General features: G+C 45.8%; 2 protein-coding genes across 3 annotated transcripts in view; one reads left to right on the forward strand and one right to left on the reverse strand.

Annotated features, from left to right (window-relative positions):
- Positions 1 to 1,512: 1,512 nt before the first annotated feature.
- On the forward strand, positions 1,513 to 5,068 carry TPT1 (tumor protein, translationally-controlled 1). Its single transcript, XM_084529922.1, has 6 exons — positions 1,513 to 1,713; positions 1,930 to 2,003; positions 2,299 to 2,489; positions 3,206 to 3,311; positions 3,767 to 3,883; positions 4,839 to 5,068. Exons 1-6 carry the CDS (start codon positions 1,518 to 1,520, stop codon positions 4,839 to 4,841), a joined length of 687 nt encoding a protein of 228 aa, XP_084386048.1. The 5' UTR covers positions 1,513 to 1,517; the 3' UTR covers positions 4,842 to 5,068.
- A 2,756-nt stretch (positions 5,069 to 7,824) lies between these two features.
- The window catches only part of GTF2F2 (general transcription factor IIF subunit 2), an 83,424-nt gene continuing 65,747 nt past the window's right edge, over positions 7,825 to 25,501 (reverse strand). For both annotated transcript variants that reach the window (XM_084529939.1, XM_084529940.1), the window contains 3 exons: positions 22,510 to 22,609; positions 14,919 to 15,062; positions 7,825 to 8,700 (listed from right to left, as the gene is read on the reverse strand). In XM_084529939.1, coding sequence (XP_084386065.1) covers positions 8,581 to 8,700; positions 14,919 to 15,062; positions 22,510 to 22,609 — 364 coding nt within the window. In that variant the 3' untranslated portion in view covers positions 7,825 to 8,580. The remainder of the gene's footprint in view (positions 8,701 to 14,918; positions 15,063 to 22,509; positions 22,610 to 25,501) is intronic.

Below are 25,501 nucleotides of genomic sequence, written 5' to 3' on the forward strand. Positions count from 1 at the left end.
TTCAAGATGAAACCAAGTCGACGTACACCTACAAAGTGGATGTTTTTAGCTGCATATTAAGCTGCGGAGAAGGAGCCAAATGTTCTCCCATCACTCAGCCCACTGCTAAAGACGTAAGCTGCTCTTCTTCCACTGTGGCAAGGCTCGCAAAGACAGGGAATAGCTCTTATCAGGCCAGCTGACACCGATTAAAAGCACGAGTTTGGGGGCAGAAGCCCCTTCTTTGGGTCTGAAGTGGTCGTAGAAAGCAAAACACGGTGGAGAACAACCACGTAGAGATTTAGATTATGTAAGCAGCTGGGCCATCTGAAAAAAAAAAATGAAAAGGAAAAAAAAAATAAAAGGCACTGGGATATGAAGCAAAGGAAGGGATAGCAGAGGAGGAGGAGATATAAAGAGGAGCTCTTTTGACCCCCACGAAGAAAGCAATGAGTTATTTACTGCCTAGGAGGGTGAGGGACAGGGAACTGCAACCTGTGAGGAGGACGAGGGACAAAGAATTGCACCCTGTGCCCTGGTACTCTGTATATCAATGCTGTGATTCTGAGAGCTCCTTTAAGTCTGGGATTGCTAGCAGCATGAAGTGTTTTAAGCCCCATGATGTCTTCTGAAGGTCTTTTGTCAACGTCCCCAAAGAATCAGGGCTCAAGGGAGGTCTATGTCTATTTTAATGGAGCTGAGGTGAGATGTGGAAGTGTATACAAGGGGGGTAAAATGAGGCCTTGGGCAGCATCACTGCCCGTAGTATTCTGCCTTTCACCTCAGGCAGATTTCTGGGCCTAATCCTTGGAAGGAAGGGAAAAGGGAAAGGGAAGGGGGAAGGGAAGGGGGAAGGGAAGGGGGAAGGGAAGGGGGAAGGGAAGGGGGAAGGGAAGGGGGAAGGGAAGGGGGAAGGGAAGGGGGAAGGGAAGGGGGAAGGGAAGGGGGAAGGGAAGGGGGAAGGGAAGGGGGAAGGGAAGGGGGAAGGGAAGGGGGAAGGGAAGGGGGAAGGGAAGGGGGAAGGGAAGGGGGAAGGGAAGGGGGAAGGGAAGGGGGAAGGGAAGGGGGAAGGGAAGGGAAGGGAAGGGAAGGGAAGGGAAGGGAAGGGAAGGGAAGGGAAGGGAAGGGAAGGGAAGGGAAGGGAAGGGAAGGAAAGGAAAGGAAAGGAAAGGAAAGGAAAGGAAAGGAACATTTCTCTTTCCCCAGTCACTCCATCAACAAGAAGTGGCGTGTCTGTGTGCAAACCGACGTATCTGAGGGAAGGAGGAGGAGCCTAACGACCTCCTAATCATTATTTATTATAATTTGATTATTCTAATTTAATTATCATAACTCGCTCATTACAACCGTTTACTGTCACTTCCAAACCGCAGCCGAGCCCCTTGGCGAGGGGGGGGGCATCGCCGTGAGGGGAAGATGAGGGAGTTGGGGGGGGGGTCACGAAATGGCGGCCGCGCGGGGGCGCGCGCGCGCGCGTGCGCGGCGGGGCCCAGGGAGCGAGGGCGGGCGGGCGGCTGAGGGAGGGGGCGGGAGCGCGCATGCGGCGCGGTGACGCGCCGGGGCCGTGCCCGCTATATGAGCCCCGGCAGGCGCTGACTCGGCCCTTTCCGCCTCGCTGCCGGCCGCCCGCCGCCGCCCGCCCGCCGCCGCGCAGAGCACTCCGGCCGCTCCTGCCCTGCCCTGCCCTCCGCCTCGCCCCCGCCACCATGATCATCTACCGGGACTGCATCAGCCGTAAGGGGACGGGGAGAAAAGGGGGAAAAGGAAAAAAAGGGAGGGAAGGGGGGGGAGAGGGAGAGGGAGGGGGGGGAGAGGCTCGGGTGTAGGCCGGGAGCGGGGCCGCGCATGCCTGAGGTGGGGGGGGCGGCCCCGAAATGGCGGCGGCTGACGGGCCCGGTGTGTGTCTGTCTGTGTGTCCGTGTGTGTGTGTCTGTCCGTCTGTCCCCGCAGAGGACGAGATGTTCTCGGACATCTACAAGATCCGCGAGGTGGCGAACGGCCTGTGCCTGGAAGTGGAGGGCAAGGTGAGTGCGCACACCGCCCTTTTTTATTTAAGGGGGAGGTGAAAAGCTGTTTTTAGGGTGTTTTTTTTAATGGGGTAGCCTCAGAGGGGTTGGGGGGACCCACAGCCCGCCACAGGGCTGTGGTGAGGCCACCAAAAGGGGACCTGGGCTCGGGGCACCCCCCTTCGGGCTGCAGAGCCCCTGCCTCTGGTTGTGGCTCTGCAGCCCTGCCCTGCTGTCTGTAGGTGTGTGAGAAGGGCAGGAGGGCCGGGCTTTTCCGCAGAGCCTTGAAGTTCTTTGATGTCTCTAAATCTAGATGGTCACCAGGACAGAGGGTCAAATTGATGACTCTCTAATTGGTGGCAATGCCTCTGCCGAAGGTCCTGAGGGAGAGGGGACAGAAGCCACGGTCATAACTGGTGTGGACATAGTGATAAACCACCACCTGCAGGAAACCAGCTTCACAAAGGAGTCGTACAAGAAGTACATCAAGGACTACATGAAAGCGTAAGTTTGGGGTTGGGGGGGTTCTCTGGGCAGGACTGCTGGGCTTCTAGGGCACAGACCTCAAAAATAGCATTGAGCTTTACTTTTAGTGGATGCTAGCTCTGGTGCAGGTGCCAAACTGGCTGTGAAATTCGGTGATGTCTTAATACCTGGCAAAACTGAAGCTCTAAAGAATCAATACTGGACTATCGAAGCTTATCTTGGCTGAGGTGGAAGAGCAGATCATGTGCTCTGGGTATTATTTGTAACCTTGTTGTTTTCTTTGGTTCCTCTGTGCCAAACATTTGTGTGGAGGGGGTGGGGTGGCAAAGGAGAGCTTCCTGAGCTGGACAACCTAAATGCCCAAAGCTGTGTGTAAAAAGGAGTTGTTTCCTAGTTTAAAACATAGTTCCTATTGCTCAGACTTCAGTGGGCTGGCATTACAGGTGAAAGTGCTTTTTCTGTGATATTGATGGATAACACTCTTGGTGCTCTGGAAATGACTTCTTTTTTTTGTCTAGCACAAAGCTACAAGTAAAGTGAGCTTGATGTGACTGGTAGGCACTGTTCTTCTAATTCCCTAGCAAAACGAAGTTAAAATTTTGTGGGTTGGTTTTCTGGAGGAGTGGGGGGAAATACAACAAAACCAGTGACTGCTGGTAACTTCCTGCTATGGTGGGATGCTGAAGTCAACAGGCTAAAATGTGTTTTTCAAAGCTTGCTTTTCTCCTTCCCAGAATCAAAGCCAGACTTGAGGAACACAAGCCAGAGAGAGTAAAGCCTTTCATGACAGGGGCTGCAGAACAAATCAAACACATCCTCGCCAACTTCAAAAACTACCAGGTAACACAACTTGTGCTTCCTCACAGCAGTGCTTTGGTCATACAAGCTGAGATTGGTTTATCTGCTCGATGGCTTGTTGAGTTCTGAGGGCCCCTGTTGTAGGGACGTCTCACTTGGACTCACTCTGAGGGTGTTTGGGGTCCTGGGAGTCAGGGAGGAGAAATAGTTGGAGGACTTTTAAGTGTATGGGGATCTTCCTTCAACTTTTGTGGTGCTTGTGGTGACAACTACAAGTTCTGTGGGCTTAAAGGTGTGGGAGGTGAATCACTCTGGCCCCTGTTTCATACTTTAATGTTCATGGCAGTGTGGTACTAAAATGGACAGCTCTCAGATAGCAACCCCCCTGCAGCTGGTCGGGGAGGCTTTTAATCTTGGCTTGGAGATGTTTTTTGTGTATTGGGCAGTGTCTGCTGGTGATAGCTCACAGAGTGTCTCAGTAACGCCTTTCTCTGAAGTTCTTCGTAGGAGAGAACATGAATCCAGACGGCATGGTGGCCCTGCTGGATTTCCGCGAGGACGGCGTCACCCCCTATATGATCTTCTTTAAGGACGGCTTAGAAATCGAGAAATGTGTAAGTGCTGACTTGAAGCGGGTCAACGTGCCCAAATATGTCACTGGCTCTTCAGTATCTCTGCTAAAACCTGAAGGGTAGCTTTAAAAACATGAAGTTCCCCCAAGTACGGGCTGGTGGCTGCTCTGTGTTACGTAAAGTGGTAAAGTGGCCGAGGCTTCCCTTGTGTGCCACTGAATCACGCCGAAGGGGGCATGGCTTCACGGGGGGCATGGCTTCACGCCGTGACTCACCCTGACGTAACCGCCGAGAAATGCGGGAGGAATCGAATCGCCGCGGGGAGCGGTGTGCAGCTGGCCGTGTCCTCAGACTGTCAGTCTGGAAACAATGCCCCTGACTGAAACGGAGCGCTTTCATTTTGGATCCCTCTGCTGTAGGTTAACTCTGGAGCGCTGCACTTTATCGTGGTTCCCTCTTTTGCTTTATCTGCCCTTTATTTTGTTATGCGAGGGCTGTTTAAATACTGCCCTGCGTTTGGGAATGTGGTAACACCTGACTGTGTTGCCTTACTCTGTGCTCAGGCAGCGCCTCTGCTCTGCTCTCTCTTTAATTTTGGGTTTGAATATGATAGCAGTGAAACATTATTTAGATCCCAGTATGTTTTGGCTTATTCTGGGAGTGCTCCTGTAAGAGACAGCTTAGAGCCTGTCCTAAAATTGAGAGGAAATCCCAAACTCGGTGTGTGAAGGCTGGGAGTGAGCGTTTGGTCCGGCCTGGCCAGCAGCTGGTGGCAGCTGCTCCGCGGGGTGACAGAAACGCTCAGCATCCTCTGATAGACCATGAGCGATTTCCCAGTGGCTCTCTGGTTTGCACTGAGATGCGAAAAGAACTTCCTTGTGCTTTCTGCCTGCCTGGCCGTGGCAGCTCAGATTGAATTGGGGAACACAGGAATAAGCTGCAGGAGCTCGCTGTGCCGGTCGCGACCTTGAGCTAATGCTCACTGCTCTCGTTGCAGTAACGGATCAAACAGTTTGGCTTCGGATCACCCGTCTTCATAGCTGGCTGCTGTTTCTTCTTCATCAGCACAACACCAGGAATCGGCGATGTCTAACAACTGGACTGATGTCATCTTGAGCTTTATTCACTTAATTTTGACCCTGATTTGGAGTGGAGGCATTGTTTTAAAAAAAGAAAAACAAAACATCTGTCATGTAGGTTGTCTAAAATAAAACTCATTTAAACCCATCGTGACGCGGACCTTCATCTTTAGCGCTTGCGCAGAGACTTCCACCTCTGGGAGAGGCACCAGAAGTAATTGGAAAATTTAAAAAGAGGATGGAATATGTGCTGCTCGAGTAAGTGCTGGCTGAGCTGCTCTGTCAGGTGAGGATGTTTGGGTCCATCCTCAGACTGCGGGATTAAGGTAGGATGGAGCAGGAGCCCAACACCAGCACTGAGCGGTGGCGCTGGCTCCTCTCAGGCAGCCAGGAGCGCGCTGAGCAGACCTCATTTGGGTGTGGGGCAGGGTTTGGGGTCAACCCAGGTGCTCACAGCTCGCCGTTCTTGCCAGGAAATGCATCCTTTGACAGACCTGGAGCAAAAACCCGTTGCTTCTCGGGTTCTTGTGGAGATGCGACAGCAACCGGCTCCTTGCGCTTTCCGCCTGCCCGCCCCGTGGCAGTCCGGATTGAAGAAGGGAGCACAAAGGCCCCGAGGCAGCCTCGAGCTGCAGTGCCAGCAGGGGTTTGGGGACAGAAAGGGCTTGAACGGGGCCGGGCACAGCCTCACAGATATCCCAAGTGCAAGCAGAGGGAGGTTTGTGCAGCGGTCAGATAAGGAGCGGGTTGGGAGGAGTGAGATAGGGGCTGGAGGTGGGAGCAGAGCGCCCCGAGGAGCTCTCTGAGGGGTGCCCATCTGAAACACACCCGGCTGCAGTTGTAGGAACTCCTTTTACATCCCCAGCCCCTGCCCAGGAAGGGCTGGGGGCAGCTGTTGCTCTGGCTGCAGTACGAGTGTGGGGTAACCTGAGCAGCCGGGATTAACGCTCCCCTGCCCTCAGCCAAGGGGAGGTACGCTCAAAATGTGGGATAAAAATAAAAATCAGCGAGCTGGTCCTTGCTCCACCAGCAAAGGGCTTCGTTTACCAGCTGAGGAAAAAGGAAAGATCACACCAGTGAAAAAAGGAGTTCCTTTAAAGGCTGGGGAGTGAGCGCTTGCTTGGTTAATTAACAATTAAGGTGGTGTGGAAGTGCTGTGGCTGCTAACTGCAGGGGCAGGGCAAGGCCAGGGTTTGTAGCAGTGCTTTGGGGTTGCTTCTGTGGGAGGAGTCCCCACTCACAACAAACAACCCTGATAGCAAAAGACGGAACTGCAGGACAGCTCGGCAGCAGCTGCAGCTTGTTTTCCTGTTTTAAACACACTTATCAGCCTTGTACCCTGCATTCCTCGGGAAAGCATTTCTGCAGCTGCAGGGCTCTGCCATGGGAAGAGTCCAAACCCCCGGAGCGGGTGACGAGGCTCCAGGAGCAATCTTTGCCCTGGCAGCTCAGGTTTCAGCCCCGCACGCCTTCACCAGCCCAGAGCCAGCTGACAGGTTATAAAAAGAAAAAAAAAAAAAAAAGCCAGCAGCCTCCCTCCTTCCTTCATCATTTCCTACTTCTGTGCCTGACCACGTGGCGCGTCACGGCTGGCGGAAGAAAATCCTGTGCTGGGTGTGCCTGAGGCTCTCCTCGGCTTCTCCCCTCCGTGCCTCTTCACAGCTTCACCTCCCCACCTGGGTTTTGATAGCTTGGGCCCAACCCTGTCTGCAAGTCCACTTTTTGGGTCATTTTTTCCCTTTTTAATACATCTCTCCAGCCTGCGTGCAGCGATGTGCTTGGGAAAAGCCTGCCTCACGCCACCTCAGCTCTTTGCACTGCTGCTGACTGCCCAGGGTGGGCAAGACACCTCCCGTTGACCTCTCCACCTCCGTACCCTTGCTTTTTTTTTTCAGCTGTCACACTCAGAAACCTCCTGGAAATTTGCTCCTGGGGGTTCACTGCCTGCCTGTGCCCTGGGGGTGGCTCTGTGCTCCGCTCCCCCCTGGCTGGCAGCGTGCAGACCCGGCAGGTTTGGGCTCATTCTCACCTGCCGGCTCCAAACCAGGTTGCCCAAAATGCTAAATATTAGCATAAATAGAAATAGATATAAATATCCCTGCAGGGGACTGGAGGATGCCCGGGGAGCACACGCCGTACCGTGACCGCCGGCTTCCTGGGCTCCTTTTCACAGCTTTCAAATATCTTCCGCCGCAGCCGGCGGGCTGGGGCCTCCTGCTCGCGGCACTGGCAGGATCTGTGGGATCACTCCGGGTCCGTGGGACACGCTCAGCTGTTCCTGAAGCCTGGACAGAAGGCTGGGCACCGGCAGGAAGCAGGCAGGGACTGAGATGAACAGCTCTGAAAAACATGATCCGAGCAAAACCACAACGTGTAACATGCACAGAGAGCGGGGCGTTTGTTTTACAAAGCTCCTAGGGCACTGGACCCCCTCCCAAGCTTTTATTCCTTCCAAGTGCACCAGTAGTGGTGTGTTGGCTTTTACAATAGCCCAATTATTTTATTACCGTGTGCAGAAGTGATGCACATGTCTGAAGGACCAGGGGGAAGTGAGAGCCACGCTACAAAACCTCACCTGTTTCATTTACAGGCACACCAACGAGGTGTTTGCCATTCCATTTTTCTTTGCTCTGTTTTCTAACACACGAGCTTTGAGATCACAACTCAGCGGTCCTGTGCCACCTCCCTCCCTGCTCCACCCCTACAGGATGCCGAATGCACAACCTTGCAAGGCACACTTCAGAAATTGGGGAATTAGGACCCAGATACCTTAAGAAATCTTCCCCCAAAGACACAGAAACCCTGTGACAACGCCACCACTAAATACATGTTTGATTTTAAATTCATACCTAAATTATCAAGATCATAACTTGCTTTCAGTCAATGAGACAGAACGGTGCTGGGTACAAATTAAAATAATGCTTTTATTGGTGTGCTGAAGCATGAAACATAGATAAAATAATATTAATAATTAAAAAAAAAGATAAATCTGTTCCTTGATGTACTTAGTAGACAGACATTGCCTTTTTTTTTCCCCAGTAGCCATCCAGAAGGGATTGTCTTCCTTCCCCCACAAACTGCCTTTCCTTTATTTTTTTTATTTATTTATTTGCTCCCACGAAGCTTGAGGACTGTGCTGAGCACCACGCCTGGGCCGTTTCTCCCAAAAGGAGCACAGCGTCCGTGCCACCAAACGTTACACAAAGCACTGAGCATCTCTGCAGCCTCGCAGCTAAAGCCCTGGCGGATCCCAGCAGGAGCAAAGAGCAGGAACTCGGCTCTACAGGAAGGCAACAAACAGAGTTACAGCTTCCTCCAGGACACGTTTTCCTCCTGAGTTATCGAGGCTTAGAAAAAGCACGAAGCTATCCAGAAAAAGCAAGATCTGAACTCACCGGATTTCTAATAAAGATAAATCTAATACAAGTTTACTCTATAAATATTATTTTTTTTTGTCCAAAGACAAACATTTATAGAAACTTACAAGAAATATTCCTGTGAAAAAGAAACGAGGCTACGGAAAATTACAAAGGATTGGTTGTTTGGATTTTAATTTAGCCTTGCGCAGCTGGGCTGTGCTCAGTTCTGTCTGGAAACCTACAGCAGCTCCCTCGGTGCGGTCACTCCTCTGTAGTCCTCTTCTGCTTTGTAGGGGTTTTGTTAATCGCTCTTGTCTTCCACTTGGTAATGTCTGTATTCCGGCTTCAGCTCCCACGTGTTTTTGTGGGTCCCCTTCACGTTGTAGATGCCTATTTCGCGGAGGATTTCTTTCAAGTATATCTGAAAGGAAACAAAACCCAAGTTATGAACAAGCTATAAAGGCACGCTTACTTCATTAGCACGACCAATTAGGAAATAACCCAAAAGACAGCAAAACCACATTTCTTTACACAGTTGAGCAGCACTGCTTTGATGAGGACCCCACTGAAATTAAAGGAGGCTGTAGCGAGGTGGGGTTGGTCTGTTCTCCCACGTGCCTGGTGACAGGATGAGGGGGAATGGGCTAAAGTTGGGCCAGGGGAGGTTTAGGTTGGATATTAGGAAGAATTTCTTTACCGAAAGGGTTGTTAGACATTGGGATGGGCTGCCCAGGGAAGTGGTGGAGTCACCACCCCTGGAGGTCTTTAAAAGACGTTTAGATGTAGAGCTTAGGGATATGGTTTAGTGGAGGACTGGTTAGCATTAGGTCAGAGGTTGGACTCGATGATCTTGAGGTCTCTTCCAACCTAGGTGATTCTGTGACTGTGAAATGAACACCACCAGATATTGCAAGACATTTCAAGATGCCACCCAACCAGGTGCTCAAAGATCTCACCCAGGCTCCCCTCTCCCACAGAGGGCAGGGAGAATCCTGCTGGGATTTCATGAGCCCGGCTAAAAGCTCTTGGCTTGTCGGTAGAGGAATCAGCTCCCTTGCACTGGGATTTTTGGTATCTCAAAACCCTGTCTTCTTCTGATCCCACCCAAGCCCCGAGCTGTTGGGTTTTGTGCCTTTTTGCAAAGCTTGAGGCGTTTTATTGCTGCCTCGTTTTTAGAGGAGGGTTGAGTAGGTGCCAGAGCATTTCCTAACACACTCAAATATTAAGACTAGGAAGGGAAATTCAAACATTAAGGGAAATTAGGGGGAAAAAAAAAAAAAGCAGAGGTCTGCTAACCAGTAGTATGAACTTTGACACCAGACAGCTCCCAGCTCCCCCCCTCCTTTCCTCCTTGTATTAAACACAGGCAATTTGCTGCAGTTTTTTTCAAGAGCCATTTGCCTGCTTGTTTGTTTAAATATTAATCAGCGCTGACTTGGGCTGATCGCCATGGCAACCGCAGGCCACGGTTTAAGCATCTCCACGTTGAATTCATAATTGCTTTCGTCTGAACAATTTAATCCTCTGCGAGTGCTTACACTGAGCAGGAGTTACGGGCACCCTTCTGCTTTCTGTGGCTGCACCGACTCCAGGCTGTAACAGGGCAAAGCTTTGCCGATGACCCCAAAAAAGAATCGCCCGGGCTCTTCCTTACACTCTGCTTGTGCTTTGCCAAATGGAAAAACCGGGAAATGAGTAAAAATACACTTTAAAAATCCAAGTGTCTTTTAGAGAAGGGGATTGTTACTCTCACTTGTGCTACATATGAAAATTTAGGAAACCCAAACCATCCTGATCCTACACTAACAATGATGTTTAGGTGCACGTAGTCAAATGATCCTTAAAAACCTGTCCCAGAGCATCGAGGGCTATCCAAAAGAGACCACTTTGTCCAGCAGGATGATTTATATACCAGATGGGATGCACTTCTGGTTTCTTAGGGTATTTCTTCAACCAAGGTGGCCACAAATGGAGACGAGGGTGTTCACTGCTGGGATGATTTCAGTCTTGGAGCATGCAAAGCCCAGCAGGTGGCAGCAGGAGATCGATTTGTCCCTGCACACCTTTCCAAGAGCAAGCTGATGTAGTGCTGCTGTCATTATTTGGCAGCCGGGTCGCTCAAACAAATGTGCTCACTACAGCGGCAAGGAGGGTGCAAGCGTTGTTGTGCGACAACGCTGCTGTTGCCCAGCGTGTTTTTTAAGAGGTGATGAGAGCAGGTGAATCACAGAATCACAGAATTTTCTAGGTTGGAAGAGACCTCAAGGTCATCGAGTCCAACCTCCAACCTAACGCTAACAGCCCTCCACTAAACCATATCCCTAAGCTCTACATCTAAGCGTCTTTTGAAGACTTCCAGGGATGGTGACTCCACCACTTCCCTGGGCAGCCTGTTCCAGTGCCTCACAACCCTTTCAGTGAAGAAGTTCTTCCTAACATCTAGCCTAAAACTCCCCTGGCTCAACTTAAACCCATTCCCCCTCGTCCTGTCACCAGGCACGTGGGAGAACAGGCCAACCCCCACCTCGCTACAGCCTCCCTTGAGGTACCTAAAAAGAGCGATAAGGTCGCCCCTGAGCCTCCTCTTCTCCAGGCTGAACAAGCCCAGCTCCCTCAGCCGCTCCTCGTAGGACTTGTTCTCCAGGCCCCTCACCAGCTTCGTCGCCCTTCTCTGCACCCGCTCAAGCACCTCGATGTCCTTCTTGTAGCGAGGGGCCCAAAACTGATGTGTAGCTGTGTTTGCTTGCATCTCCCTGGCTTTGTTTGCCATCCCCGTGTGTGCATGTGAGCTAGCTGTTGGTGCCACCGCCAGATACTTCAGGAGATGGCAATGTGGGAGGGAGAAAGGCACTCAGATTCAAGGTTAAGCTCCACTCCTCACCATGCAGACGGCTTCGTGAGAGTAAAAAATGAATAAAAATGCACTTAGGCAGGTGAAGTAGAGCAAAATGCAGTTACTGTGCTGAGAGAGCTGATCTCAGCTGGGAGCCAGGGCTCCAGGTGGGATGGGAGGAGCACGAGGGATAATCCTGCTCTTCTTCACCCATCCGGAGAGCAAGCGGCGTGCCCAGAGGACACGATGGTTCCTCCCGTGGGATCCCTTCTTCCCCAGGCAGCAGGACCCACCTGCATCTTCAGGCAGGCTCAGCCTGATGCTACAGCATCACGAGAAGCCACTCACCTCCACATTCCTCCGCAGTGCCAAAAACCACACGTTTGAACCTGGTGAGCACTGATCAGGGACCTGTAACTGCTTCTCACAGAAAGTTTCTATGTATTTGTATACATGTAATCATAATACATAAATTAATCTGTGGGTAATCTGTTTGTATGGTTAAGGCAGCCTCTGCTCTGTTACACATCCTCTATTTTACATAAAAAATGAAACGCTGTTGTAGAATTATGAGATAAAAGCATTTTTGGAAAGCGGAAGGAGGCATTAACTTCCAAGCTCTGAAAACCCTCCTGAAACTTTCAGCAAAAGAAAACCCCAAACAGACTGAGCGTAACCATTACTTAACGCTGAAAGGTAAGAAAAAACTGCAACCAGTATACGCTGTTTTGAAAAAATACAGTTCCTATTAGACCACTGGCTCCGTTTCTTATAAATATTTGATTGCTGACATAAAAAGCAGGTTTTGTTCTCAGCCATTAGGCCCAAATCTGGAATTACCGCAACGTTTCCAGGGAGCACTCTGTATTTTCATCTGGGTAGATGACAACAGATTTGCCCACTAATGCAAATCGTTACTTTTCATTAAAAAGAGAAACAAATAAAGCCGGGTTTCCCTAACGTAACAGCAGTTTGCATTCAGGAACAACTCGCTTTGGGAGATCATGGTCTCAAAATAAAGATGGCAGCAACTTCCCATGCAACATGCAATGTATTCTGCAGCAGGGATTCCACTTGCTGTTTGCACTTACCGTTGGGTATGAAAAATACCCTTATTTATTTGTTATTTCCCTAAAAAAGACTTTGATTCCCTTGGAGAAGAGTATTTTTAATACTATTAACCAGCGATGTAGGCACCTAGGACTTCATTTTAACCAGAGCTGCCGAGACAGCAGCAGCAACGTTTTTTTCTCACTTCTGAAAATAACCTCAACATTTAGAAACCAGAGGAGAAATTACAGAAAATCTGAGACACTCTGACAGAAAATAAAGCAGTGAACACCCAGCAGAGACTAATTAACAGCCAACCTCTGTGCGGCACGGGGATGGCGTGCCTATTCAACCTGTTGGCATTTGCATGGTTTTTTAGGAGGCCCTGCTAGCCTGAGAGCAATGGGGTCACAGTGGGAGCCAGAAACTAATACTTTATTTTCAGAAAAGTAAAAATAAAAAAAAAGTTTCAGGCCAGAGGCTGAAGTTCCTCAGCTTCAGGGAAATATGCACACAGGGTGGAAGCTGGCAGCGCAGTGGGAGATGACAGCCAGCATTTTTAAATGGAAATGAATGCCACCAGCAAGTCCCTACAGAAATTTTTAAAGAGTCCAGTTAGGAAATTGTGACAGCTTAGTTTTGATTTTATCAGCGTATTGGCTACCCACTGAATGAAGAAAGACATCAGGAAGATTTGCTTCGTTTAGAGAATCCAGGCATGAGGATGCTGGAAGGACACTGACACCTACTGCAAAGATCCACCTGGGAATTAACAGCAGATCCCTAATCCTCGCACACAGGATGAAACTGAGACTGCACAGATCACTCAGGGGAAAAAGTCTAACAGCTGGAACGATGTAGGAACCCCCAGGTAAATAAGAACAGGGGGGCTGTCATCTAGACCTTGCCTATGCAGCTGGTGTACCATGCTGTGGGCATTCAGGAGCATCTACTGACAGCAGAGATCCACAGTCACGACTGGAAATTTATCATAAAATCATTTATCAAGTAATAAAATTCATCTGAGGTATTTTCCAAACACAAAATACCCTTGATGTTTAATCCTTGGGGAGATGACTAAGACAAAAGCTGGATCATCTTGCCCCACGTTTGGTGCTCAGTGAAGAAACCTGTGTCAGAAACACAGTTCTTCCAGGCTGCTTTGAGTTCACGCAGCGCCAGGTATGTTCCAGAGGTAAGTGCCTCCCAGGGAGAAGAAAACTTTTGTTCTCCCATGGCTTAAGTGGGAGTTGCAGAAGACTATTTCTAGCTGAAGTCATGTTTGGTGGGATAAATCTGCATCTACTTGCATTCCAAATTATCCAGATAGTGACTGTCACACCTATCTCTTACTTAAAAAGAAAAATCCTAACATTTTCTTGCCACTGCCTTCGTATCTTCCTCCCATTCCTTCCTCCTTCTCAGCTTCCATGATCTACCCGCCGCCTCTGCCACACAGATAAGGAGTTGACTCATTAGATAAATGAATGGAATAGAAAAAAATGAATAAAGTATCCAGCTACTTTCTTCCAGGATACTACAGCACTGTGAAGCTGCATGTATTTGAATTAAGTAACATCTCTGTGCAGCTTCATAACCACACGGATTGTGCACCTTATACTACACAAATCCCCTGGTATGGATATACTTTCTCCTCAGCATAAAATGAGCAAAACTGGTAAGCATCTCCATTTTCCTTCCTCTTTTTCAGAGCAATGGATTTTTCCATAATCCAGCTGTCACTGCTCCTTCTTCTGCCCTTAGCTCTAACAACTTTTGAAATTGTTGCTCCGTTTAGACTCAAACATAATCAATTTCCCTTGAGTTTGCTGCAAACTGCAGCTGGGTTGTGGGCAGACATCAAAGCCAGCTGTGCAACACATCCAAAAGTACAAAAGATACCAACATCTTAGGAGAAAACAAGCAATAGCAGCTGCTACAAATGCTGTGCAACAGAAGCCAGTGACCCATAAAACGAGGCCAGTTTCAAACTCGACTCCAGGAATGTGGGCAGGGATTGAGAGCACGATGGTGGGTGAGGCTAAGGTAATGCAAATCACAGGGAAAAAGTCTTTGGTAGTCCTACCAAATAACCTGTGCATGCAGAAAAAGCACACAGCTCCTGCAAACTCTTCTAATTTTCACTCTGCTAGAACTTTATCTCTTCTGCGTGCCTGTTTGCGATAAAGCCAGCAGACAGAAGGAGATAAAAGCATCAGCTATACAATTTCCTGACCTGTCATCCCATCTTCTCAAGAACTACAGCTGCGTTTGGTTGGCAAGCAACAATCACCCACTTCGTCTGCTGCTGTCTCCCTTCACTCCTGCCTAGTCTACAAGGAAAGCTTGAGGAGGGGGGAGAAAGGAAAGAACTGGGACGTTCATGTTCATAAAGGAGAACTCTACTCTAAGATTTCTTTTGTTTGGAAAGGAAATTGAGTGCTTTTAGGGATGCCCGATCTCCTAACATACATTCCTAACACAAATAATGTTCGCGGGAGACATCACAGCATTAGGGAGTTTGGTTTCTTGTCTTAAAGAGAACCTAAACAAGTGAGGGACAACTGAGGCTACTTAAACCACCTCTGCCAAGGAAAAGTGTACTCACTGCAGTGTACTCCTATACAGTTCTACCAGAATCTACTTCAAACCTGGAGATTTCCATTTGTTGTAAACACATTTAGAGATGTGGTATGGAAAGCAAACATAAGAGCAACTACAGAAAATGCTTCTATTAAAAGACTACAGGTACGTACCACTGGCTGTTTGGTTATGTCCACCAGGTCTTTAATGTTGTAATACTGATGTTTCTCAAAGGCAGAAAAGAGCATGTCCAGCACTTGTTGTTTATCAGCCCGAGCCCGTTTCCCATCTTCTTTCTTTTTCTTCTCGTATTCAATCTACCAATTAGATACAAAACATGTTTTAAAGACATTCATATGGAAAGCTGTATAATTCTTAGTGCTGAACATTAAGACATAAAAAAACTATAATAAAACATTGTTCAATGACTCAGTGCTTTTCATCTAAATTTTTTTTTCTTTTGAGCACTCAAATGTTCTTTTATGAACACAGACTAAGCATTTTGTCCTTAGTACAATGAGCCTTTCAGATATGTATCTCTGCTTTAAGCAGTAAAAAAAACCAACAAGGATAACAAAAAAAGCAGAAACAGAGCCTGCAAGATGTGCCCAAACCTGAAGAGAGAATTCATATTAATACAGGAATCTGAACTGAGCTGCTGTTTTCACTCTGTTGATATCACAGAGTAATAATAAACAACCTGCAAGACCAGGAAAATCCAGAGACCAAAACAGCTTCCCCACAACCACAGCAATCACCTGCTCAGAGCACGCTCCGACGGCCCCTAGCCATTGCCTCATCTGTTCCAGAAATGGCACTCGAGACAACCACTCCGTCCAGGTAACAACAACCTTCTCCAAGTAACAGCACACTTCTAGGAATCGGCTGGGAACTCTTCAGGGGAAATGTGACTAAGACGCACAAACTTACTGTTTGTTGTCCAAAAAGAGACCTCTGAGCAAGCACGGGCCCCTCATTGCCAATGATCATCCTATTTCAGGATGTGTATGAAAAATATATAACTGTGATAATCTGTGTAAGATTTATTTTGCAGAAAAAAAAAAGGTTTTTGCAGAAACTTTTATCCCTGCCAGTCTCCAAAAATACGTCCTGCATTTCACCAAACCCATCATCATTCACCAAAGCCATCATCAAAAGCATGACTTGCACAGACCAGCACAGGCCAAACCAACCCCAACCACCGAGTGCAAAATGTACCCGTCCATCACCCCATCCACCCCCCGACACCCCTAATAACCCCCAAACTCCATGGAAATGACGAATATGTCCCAGAATGTAATATATTTAATGTCATCAGCAGGTGCTTGCAGACAAACTGCATGGCTGGCTGCAAACCGGCGTGACACAGCAGAACAGATCTAGGCACTGGATAAAGACCTGGCTGCCAGCAGGGTAATTTTATACAGGAGTCATCCTGCCTCTTGTGTCTCCAACCTGATCCTCAAGGAAGACCTTCAGAGAAGAAGGCTAAAAATGAAACTTTAACGTTCTTCTGGATACTAGAAATCGTATTTTTGATGAGAGACATCAGTTTTATGGCCTGTGTTTCACAGCCAGCTAACTCCCTCCTGCTCTCTGAGAGATAATATCCTGCCTTTTGGTATCCGTCTCAAGAGGCTCAAGACTATCACCACCTTTGCCCTTGCTCACAGGTCTCTGGCCAGCCAAATTTCCTTTCAAATTCTGGAGCAGATGTCATCACTAAATCGAATGCAGCGCAATGGTTCCCAACCTGTAACTTGAAGGTTGTTTCTTCTTCTTAAAACTTGGGGGTGGGCTCGGGCATCCAAATACTCATCTGCTTTTCCAGTTTTATGCCAGTGCTACGAAGGATGCAGCATCTCTGCTCAAATCCAGTTCATTTTCATCCACTGATACATTTTGGGGCAATTATTTAAATTATTTAGCCTCTTCATTAAAAAAAAAAAAAGCCATTCAAAACAGTAATAGTTTTGTAGTGATAGTAAACTGCAGCATCAAATAAAACAGCTTTCGTAACATCATCTCGCTTGGCATGATCTGTAACAGAGCTGCTACACCACAGAAACTGGAGTAGGAACATAAATCTAGGACATCGGTCTTGCTATAAATAACAGTTTGTCAAAACATTTGCTTCTTCTCAAAGTCCAGCAGACAAATCATTTGGGCCCTCCGCTGACCTTGGAAAGATTTTAATTATAAGCTTTGGAAACCGTGTTGTGGATTCAATTTCTTTCTTCTGCTGGTGTCGTCTCACAACCGAGGGTAGTGCCAAGCAGACTGCGTCTCGCTGCAAATGCAGGAAGCAAAACTGCAGAGATGCTGAAATGTACCTAAAAAGTCTACTCGGTTTAGATGTTTTAAAACTACAAGCCTAAAAAAAGAGTCAGGATCCATTCATATATTAGAAAATAATTATACGACTTATAAAATGACAATGTTTTTGTGGCTGGAAGGCTGCATTCTTTACCAGGAACTCAGGGTTGCCCAGAGAGGCTGTGGGGGCTCCTCCTGGGAGAGCGGCACAAGGCGCCTGCACGGGGTCCTGGGCACCTGGGCAAGCCCCGGGCTTCTCCTTATTCCCCCTTAATTTATACCTGGTTCAAGTCAGAATTTCCTAAGATACATTTGGATCTATGATGTGTTTTTCCTGCCAGAGAAACCAGCTCTCCACAGTCCTGACTCAGTGCAGAAACGTAGGGACGTGCCACTCGAACGTGTGTGGGTACTGAGGGCAATAAAGCATGCAGACTTCAGGACATGCATTTTTAATTTATTTTAGTACGACAGTTGTCCCTTTGGTCTTGAAAAATACATGAATGTCACATCCCAGGCTACAGTCTAAAGTTTATACTCCAGGCTAGCGCTGAAAAGGGGCTGTTTGTGATCAGAACCCCATCACAATGTCTAGCCTGGGAGCCGTATCTCCATCCACAGCAACCATTTGGGTTTCTATTTTTTAGTGGCATTTGTATTTGAAATCCATTTCTTTGCTTTGTAAGCTGGAGAGAGCCAATGGCAAAACCCATTGTAACGTAGGTAATGAGACTGAAATTGCTTCCTAATGAGTAAGATCACCATGAAATATGGCAGCAGCAGCATTTTCCATGGAATGAGACCAAGATGGAGAAAATACCTGGCAAGCACAAAGTTGCAGGCAGTGCCGTGTTATATTATGTTCTCAGAAGAAAATCAGTAAACAGCAGCGACCCAAATATTGCTGAAAATACACTAATCTAGCTGGGTACACCAAATATTTTTTGTTCCTCTTCAAAAATTGGTCCAGATTCTTTCCCTTTGGTAGTTCACAGTCAAGCACAGGATCCGCTGTTCCGTAGGGTGTATTGTGTGTTTCCTTCCACATCCGAAGGAAAGAAAGAGCTACGCCTTTATGAGATCCTCTTCAAAAACCGAGACGCTGCCACTGTATCCTCCTGGCAGCAGACTTTTCTGAACAGTCTCTTCAATCAACCGCAAGGGGCTTTCCTGAGCCTGACTTTTCAATCTTCCTTGACTGAGGCATCCACATATTTTCCAGCTTTTCTGTGCAGCTGCTGATCAGGTCATGGCTGGCAGCAGTAAACAACACTCTGCTGAGCTGTCAATAGAGCACTACTACATCTGAGACGCTGCTGTTATGGGGACATCACAAGGTTTTGGAGATAGCCACATGCTAACGTTTTACAGGAGGAAGAGCTGGATCATCCAGCTTTAACTACGTGCCAGAAAAGAGCTGATACTTCAAAGGTCAAGTTCAGAAGATGGTAGGAGAGATGAAGGCATTTCTGTTTGCGGTGTTTGACTGAGTTCTGGGTCCCTGCAAACACTTGAGGACATTTTTCAGTCTAAAGACCTCTGAATTTGTTTCTGAGGTTAGTGCCTTCTCTCTGACTGCACAGTACAGCAGCTGAAAGATGTGGTGTGAGAGACGCAGCCCGTTACAGGCTGCATGAGTCTGCTGCAAGAGCAGCTGTTAGGTCTGTCCTCCCCAACCCTTCTGTGATTTTCTACCTCCCCCCCAAAAAAAAACAAAACCAAAATGAGTAAGAAGAAGAAAACCAGAAACAAATTGCAACCTCCTCAATAAAGTCAAGCTGAAGGGATGGAAGAAACCAATCTCATCCCTTTCTGTTTTCTGGTTTGTTTTTAAGGAGAAAGAACAAGAGCCAGGCTCAGAGGTTATTTGTTCTGTACGTGGCAGAGCTATGGGAATAGCAGGTAAGTTACAGGGGCAAAGAGGAAAGCTACTGTGACTCTCAAGACTACCTCTAAAAGCAATACAAAAAATCCACAGGGCTGTTCATACCTCTCCAAATGAGACATGGAAAATGTGCCTAGCTAGCAACCAGCTACAACTCTCTCCATGTGGAGGGAAAAAAATAATCCTTATAAAATTGGTGCTTCCTACGCATGGGGAAAAAGTAACAATAAGGAAATTCTCAAAACTGTCTCCGCTGATGTTAGGTCTCTGACAGGATTATCTCACGATTGGGTATTAAATCCTAATTATATGAATAAAAGTCCCCAGTAAAATAACACAAAGTGGTATTTCGAACTGAAGCACAATCTTTTTTTTTGCTAGTAGACTACTGCTCAGCATTCTTCTTTCTCTATTATTTTAGTGGCTCAGCAAACCCTCCCCAGTAGGTAGGAGCTTCTATTTTACATCCTCTGGATTATCTGAAGTAAATCAAAGAGAAGTGTTTGCATTTTTTATAAGAACGCAACGTGAATATTCTAAAATTCTTCACTTTTAATGTATAAAAACAACTCGCACACAAAACTGATTGTCAACCCCCTCCTTGGCTGCAAACAAGTTATTTGCAACTGGTGTCTCAGTCGCCTGTGTTTTAATTAGCAACACTGGCGTTTACCTCCAGCTTCAGCAACAGCTCCCACTGTTGTCTAGAAACACTGAGTGCATTGTGAAGTGTGTTTTAAAAAAACATGGTTATGTGTTGCTGTTTTCTTCTTTTGTCTTGTACTCACGCTGCTCCTAGCAAGTTACAATGCATCCTTTCATTTTTTTTTCCCCTTTCTGTTTTCTGTGTAAACAAGATGTTTTATGCAGCAGGTTTAAAACACTTCCTGAGAGCCACATTACAGAATACATGTGCACCGTGAACTAATTAGATTTATTTAAAACTGCGTAGATTTTAAATTTAAAGAGCATTAAAATACGCTTTGATTTCAAGGACGAACCATTTTAAAACAAGCTGTCAAATGGAGAAGTTGCTAGCTTATCCCTGCAAGACTTCATAGAGAAATCAATTTCTCTTTGTTTACCTTCGCAGTATGTTGCTAAGCTTGCTGAAAAGCTGCCAAAATTGCCTTCTTGAAGGTATCATTAATAGGGAAGCTTATGCATTACACTTCTTTGGTAGACAGATAGCACACAGATGATAGAGAAGGCCTGATAAGTGAGACCAAATATGAAGTTTCATCTGAAGACATCTCAAGAAAGTTTTAAAAGGTCTTAAATTTTCATTCTTTTTTTTTTTAAACTAAGGAATTACCTGATAATCATTGAAACCATTTTTCTTTTGCTCTGTTGACTGAATATCAGAGGTTTCAGCTCTATGCAAGGCAACGGCAACCCCACCATGCGAGGCTTTCTTGCTTTATCTGCAAAAGCATCATGCTCACATGCTCTCAGCTGATGGGGGACTTCACCCACCTGGCTGTGAGCTGGAGAAGCCCCACAGCAGGCTATGAGCAATCCAGGAGACTCCCCGAGTGTGTTGAGGATAACTTCCTGGCCCAGGTATGAGACAACCCAACGGGAGGAGAAGCGTCACTGGGCCTGGTGCTCACCAGTGGGGATGAACTCATTGAAGAGGTTTAGCCTGGAGGCAGTCTGGGCTGCAGTGAGGGTGGTGAGGCCCTGGCACAGGTTGCCCAGAGGAGCTGTGGCTGTCCCATCCCTGGAGGTGCTCAAGGCCAGGCTGGATGGGGCTTTGGGCAACCTGGGCTGGTGGGAGGTGTCCCTGCCCATGGCAGGGGGCTGGATCTCGATGATCTTTAAGGTCCCTTACAACCCAAACCATTCTGTGATTCCACGATTCTGTGATTTCTCATCTACAAGTATTTTTTTTCCTTCTTCCTTCCATTTGTATGTTAATTTAGGAGTACACAGAGCAGTCACACTTAAGCCCTATCTAATATTCTATCACCTCTCTCTTGAGGAAATTTTACCTGTTTCTTACTATAGTAGATGCTCACTCTCTCCTCAGAAACACCCAGGAAGATAACCAAACGCATCAGCATGTACAGCAGTTTGGACATTTTTCCTGTTTTTCTTGTGAGAAGTCTTGTCCCGAACAGGTCTGTGTAAGTGTAAGAACTACCTGCTGTTGAAACCACCAGAAAGATGTAATGAAGAGGTTTAAAAAGTCCATGGACTTGTTCTCCCAGTCTTATATCCTTTGAGTCATCTAAGCTGAACCTTAATAAAAGACTTAATGAAAAGAAAAATGTGGTAGGAAGTAGTCCCGCCTGGGTCTTCAGAGTCAAGGCAAGGCCAAGAATGATTCAAGTGAATGTCCCATTAGACTCTTCCCATCAGAACATCTTTAAGGCAGATAGGAAAACCAAACCAGTGATGGATATGGAGAGGGACAGCTATGTAACTGCTAAGAACATTACAATTAGTACACCAGGGCATCATAACTTTTTAAGAGGCCTGGTTACATCCCAGTTATATTGCCTGAATTATCCACAAGACTTACATTTCTGTAACAATACCACCAAAGCTGTTTGAAACCGGCAGGAAGATTTGAAGACTGACTACAGGGTGAAGTTATACGGTTGTATATACACCAGTGTGACTATTTTGATTAAATGTCATTCCCTTAGCTGGAATAGCTTTATTGCTCTGATCATCTCCGTATAGATCAGACTTTGTACAGCAACTACTATAAAACAGTCCCATGAGAGAAAAATGATTATTTTGGGTTCTGTAGATATGCCTTTCAGAATAATGCTTAAATATCACCCAGTATATTATCATTTGTTTTATGTAAATAAAATCTTAATAAAAAGTGTAAAAGTTTAAATGACTAACACACTGACTCATTTTTGGTATGACTTAACATTCCTCACATTCAACACTAACAGTGATTATACATGCATACATACAAATTACTCAAAGAGGATCTTTAAGAAAAAGGACATTATAGTTTGTATGTACATCAACTGATCTGGAACAGCAGCGTGGGTGTAATATTGACAAAGCTAATGATGCAAATAACACGTACTATGAAGGTATGAAACTGTGAAAAATTATCAGCTGTTATTCTTTCCTACTCATGCCAGTTCCTGCAGAGGACTAGAAAATAAAGATTCAAGCCTTTTGCCCACCTCCATGTGATATTTTATTTGGCTCAAAGGAGTGCTTCCACGTCTTATAGCACAAAGCAAGAATTGCCTTTTATCCCCAAACTTTAAAATTACATTTCAAAGAAAAAAAAAAAAAAAAGAAAAAAAAAAAGACTAGAGGAAGAAAGCAGTAAAGATATTAGAAAAGGTTTGGGTAAAGGCAGTCTATCCTCTACCAGGTAACAAGAGAGGGTGTGTGGGTCTTGAAGGAGAAAGAAGATACCCAGAAGAAAAACAATGAGAGAAAACAGATAACATGGAAGATTTCCAAAGACTTTGTCCTACTGTAAGCAAAAGCCTGGACTGCCAACAGTAGCACCATGATTTGGGAGTCCTGAGCCAGACACCTCCTGGCCAGAAGAAGGGCAAATATTCAAAGCTACTTACATTATATTGATGATTAGCCACAGGTTTGTAATTGGTGGTTACTGCTTTGTCCAGCTGCTGTGATAGCCTTACAGGTTTAGAAGATTCTTCTATCTGTAATCTTCAAAAGAAAAGAAGAATAGAATTAATAAAAATCTTCAGACAAGCACACACTCGAAATGAATTCCCCAAATCTGCAAGTATGAACCATCCCTTATCGAAGGCGAGCTGCAAACAAATAATAAGGCAAAATAAAAGAACACTTCTGATTTTTTTCCTACTCCTTTTGCTTGAGGACACTGTGGATTATTAGGACACTAGATGTTACTGAAGATACTGAAAACCAAGCAGTTGTGAAGGGAAGATACTAAAAGCTGTGTCTGAACACAGACTTCAAAAGCCTCACATTCACATGGAAACAAAGCCCTTGTATATAAAAATTATCAAAACCAAAGCAAATGAACCCCAAATCAGCTTACTTGGCTGAGAATTGAAGAAGCTTTCAATTTACCTCTGCTGACAGCCAGACAACAGCAAAATCAGACTCCATGATCTTCTCTCAGATATTTTAATGTAAAAATAAAGATTTCCGTGACCTTTCTTTTGGCACTCTAATATAGCATCAGAGCACAAATAACTATTTGAAAAGCACTTTTACAAACATGAAGACAGAGAAATCCACCCAGTTTCAAAACAACGTGCAATCAAGTCTCAAAGAAACAGCTGACAAAAGGTGACCTTTAGTCCTGTTTGGACTATAAGAAGCAGAGAGGTTGAACAGATTTTGTTAAGTTCATCTCTTTGTAACTTAAAGATTACTTAGGATGGTTTTGAAAAAGAAAAATTTTTGAAAAATCTTTGCAAACTCGTCATCTGTTCTATAGATTTAATTAGCCTTAATGGACCATTGCCTTGTACTCTAGATTTCTGAATCAGCAGAAGGTACATCAATGCCTTCTTCTGCCCAAATGTAGCATGTTTCTTCTAAGCTTGAAGGAAAATCAATCTGAAGGTAAATGAGTGGGTTTACTACTGCTCTAGGAAATAAAGGTAGAAGTTTTTATCACAAGAGTTTATCATCTGGCCTTCAGTCTAACTAAATGATTTTAAAGATTTTATTGACCTCATTGCCAAAGGTCTCCTGAACTCTAAGCTTTCAGAAAGAAGCACAGACATTACAGGAAAGCTAAATCAATATTGTCCAAATTTTTTTTCTCCATGTCCTCATCTCCAGATTTTTTCTTTGTGGTCTCAATAAATATATATATATATATATTTAATTATTATTATTTATTATTGTAAAAGCCTGGTTATATGACGTGTCTTTTTAAAAAATCTTCTCTTGCAGTTATCTTTTTTCCAATTTTTGTTACACGGGGAGTTTTTCTGTTCTCCCTCTCCCTCCTATCTTTTACCTCACTTCTCCTGTCTCCGTCTTTTCCTTCAGTGTAGGAAGCAGAGATACATTTCCTGCTAAACCTTTTTACAGATATTGCTTCTGTTCACGAGACCGGGGCTCCTGGAGAAGAATTACGCATCTAAATGTCCCATCACCTGACTGCAAAGGACTAATGGTGGTAATCCACCATTAAGCCTCCAAAATAACCTTCTCCAGACCTCCTAGCATCCTTCTTTTTCTCTAATAGCTTTAATTTCTCTTCTGTTTTTCCTCCCTGCCCTTTTCCAGCCTTCCAGGGTAGCCTTTGAAACAGGAGAGGAGAAGGAGAGCATCAGGAGCATCAGGATGGCCACCGTGAGGACTAAGCCACAAACTTTATTTATCCATTTTTTACAAGATTTTCCATATTAGCAATTAGGAACTCCTACGTAACGCTTTAAGTTTCTGGTAGGACATTTAGTAGGCCCAACAACCAGCCGTCCCCTTCTTTCCTTCACACCCCAGTGCCACTCGATGGCTCACACAAAACCAAAGAGCTAGGCCGTGACTGCTGAAGGCCCCAGCCTGGAAACTCGTCTCTCCTTTTCATTTTTAGGCCACTGCACCACCTTCACGTGGCCCAGAATTTTATATTTGTCTGGCGATGTTGTTGCAGAGCCCTTCTCACTACAACACAGATAAGAGACAAACCAGGCTCACGACACCACTGAAGTACACCAGAAAGTCTCCTTCATGCTCTCAAGGAACACGAGGCTTAGGAGGGTGGCACTTTTCCATGATTAAATCCCCTTTCATAGGGTTTTATATTCATTCCTCTTAACAGGGTCAACGTCCAATATCCGCCATTTCCTCAGGAAAGCAGCCAGAGAATATTAGCCCTTCCATAACGAAATGCCAGAAGACTGCAAGTACGGACCGAACACATTTCCTTAGATGAAAATGCTTTATAATGGTAGTGTCAACCCCCCTCTAACTTCTTAATAAATTAGATATTTAAGCATGCAAACAACGGAGAGCTCTTTAGCCTAGAGCCTGTAATGAGAGCTTCACACCGCCGAATGCTAAAGGGCTCTCCCTGTTCTGGCATTTGAAAATTACACCACAGGAAATTTCATCAGTGAAGCTTCCATAAATTAATTTTTTTTTCCTACTTCTTTTTTTTTTTTTTTTTTGCATAGAAGAACACCAGCAATTTATCTCTTCACATTTTTCACTTAGGAGGACTCATTGCGCAGGAAGCACATTTCAGTGTTTTTATTTTAACCTGCAAACTGCTAATTTGCAAAACGTAGAAAACCAAAAGTGTCGAACTAGTGTATCTCTGAGAGGCCTCCAAAGGCTTGTTGGCAGTTAAGTTACACATAACATGTACAGTTCCCCAGAACACAGCAGAGAAAGTAAAGGAAAACTTCTGGCCTTCTGAGGAAACAGGCTGCAAGCCTACCGAGTTATAAAATGGTATCTAAGTGTGTGAAATGACAGAAAAAATCACAAAGATGGCCACGTGCCAACTAACAAAAATATCTACATCTCATGTCTGCCATCTCAGGTGGAAATTTCAGAGATATCAGTGTTAGATTTCAAAATTTCTTGCATTTGTGCCAATGGTTTTCA

The sequence above is a fragment of the Aythya ferina genome (assembly GCF_964211825.1).
Source record: "Aythya ferina genome assembly, chromosome: 1".
Taxonomy (NCBI): Eukaryota; Metazoa; Chordata; class Aves; order Anseriformes; family Anatidae; genus Aythya; species Aythya ferina.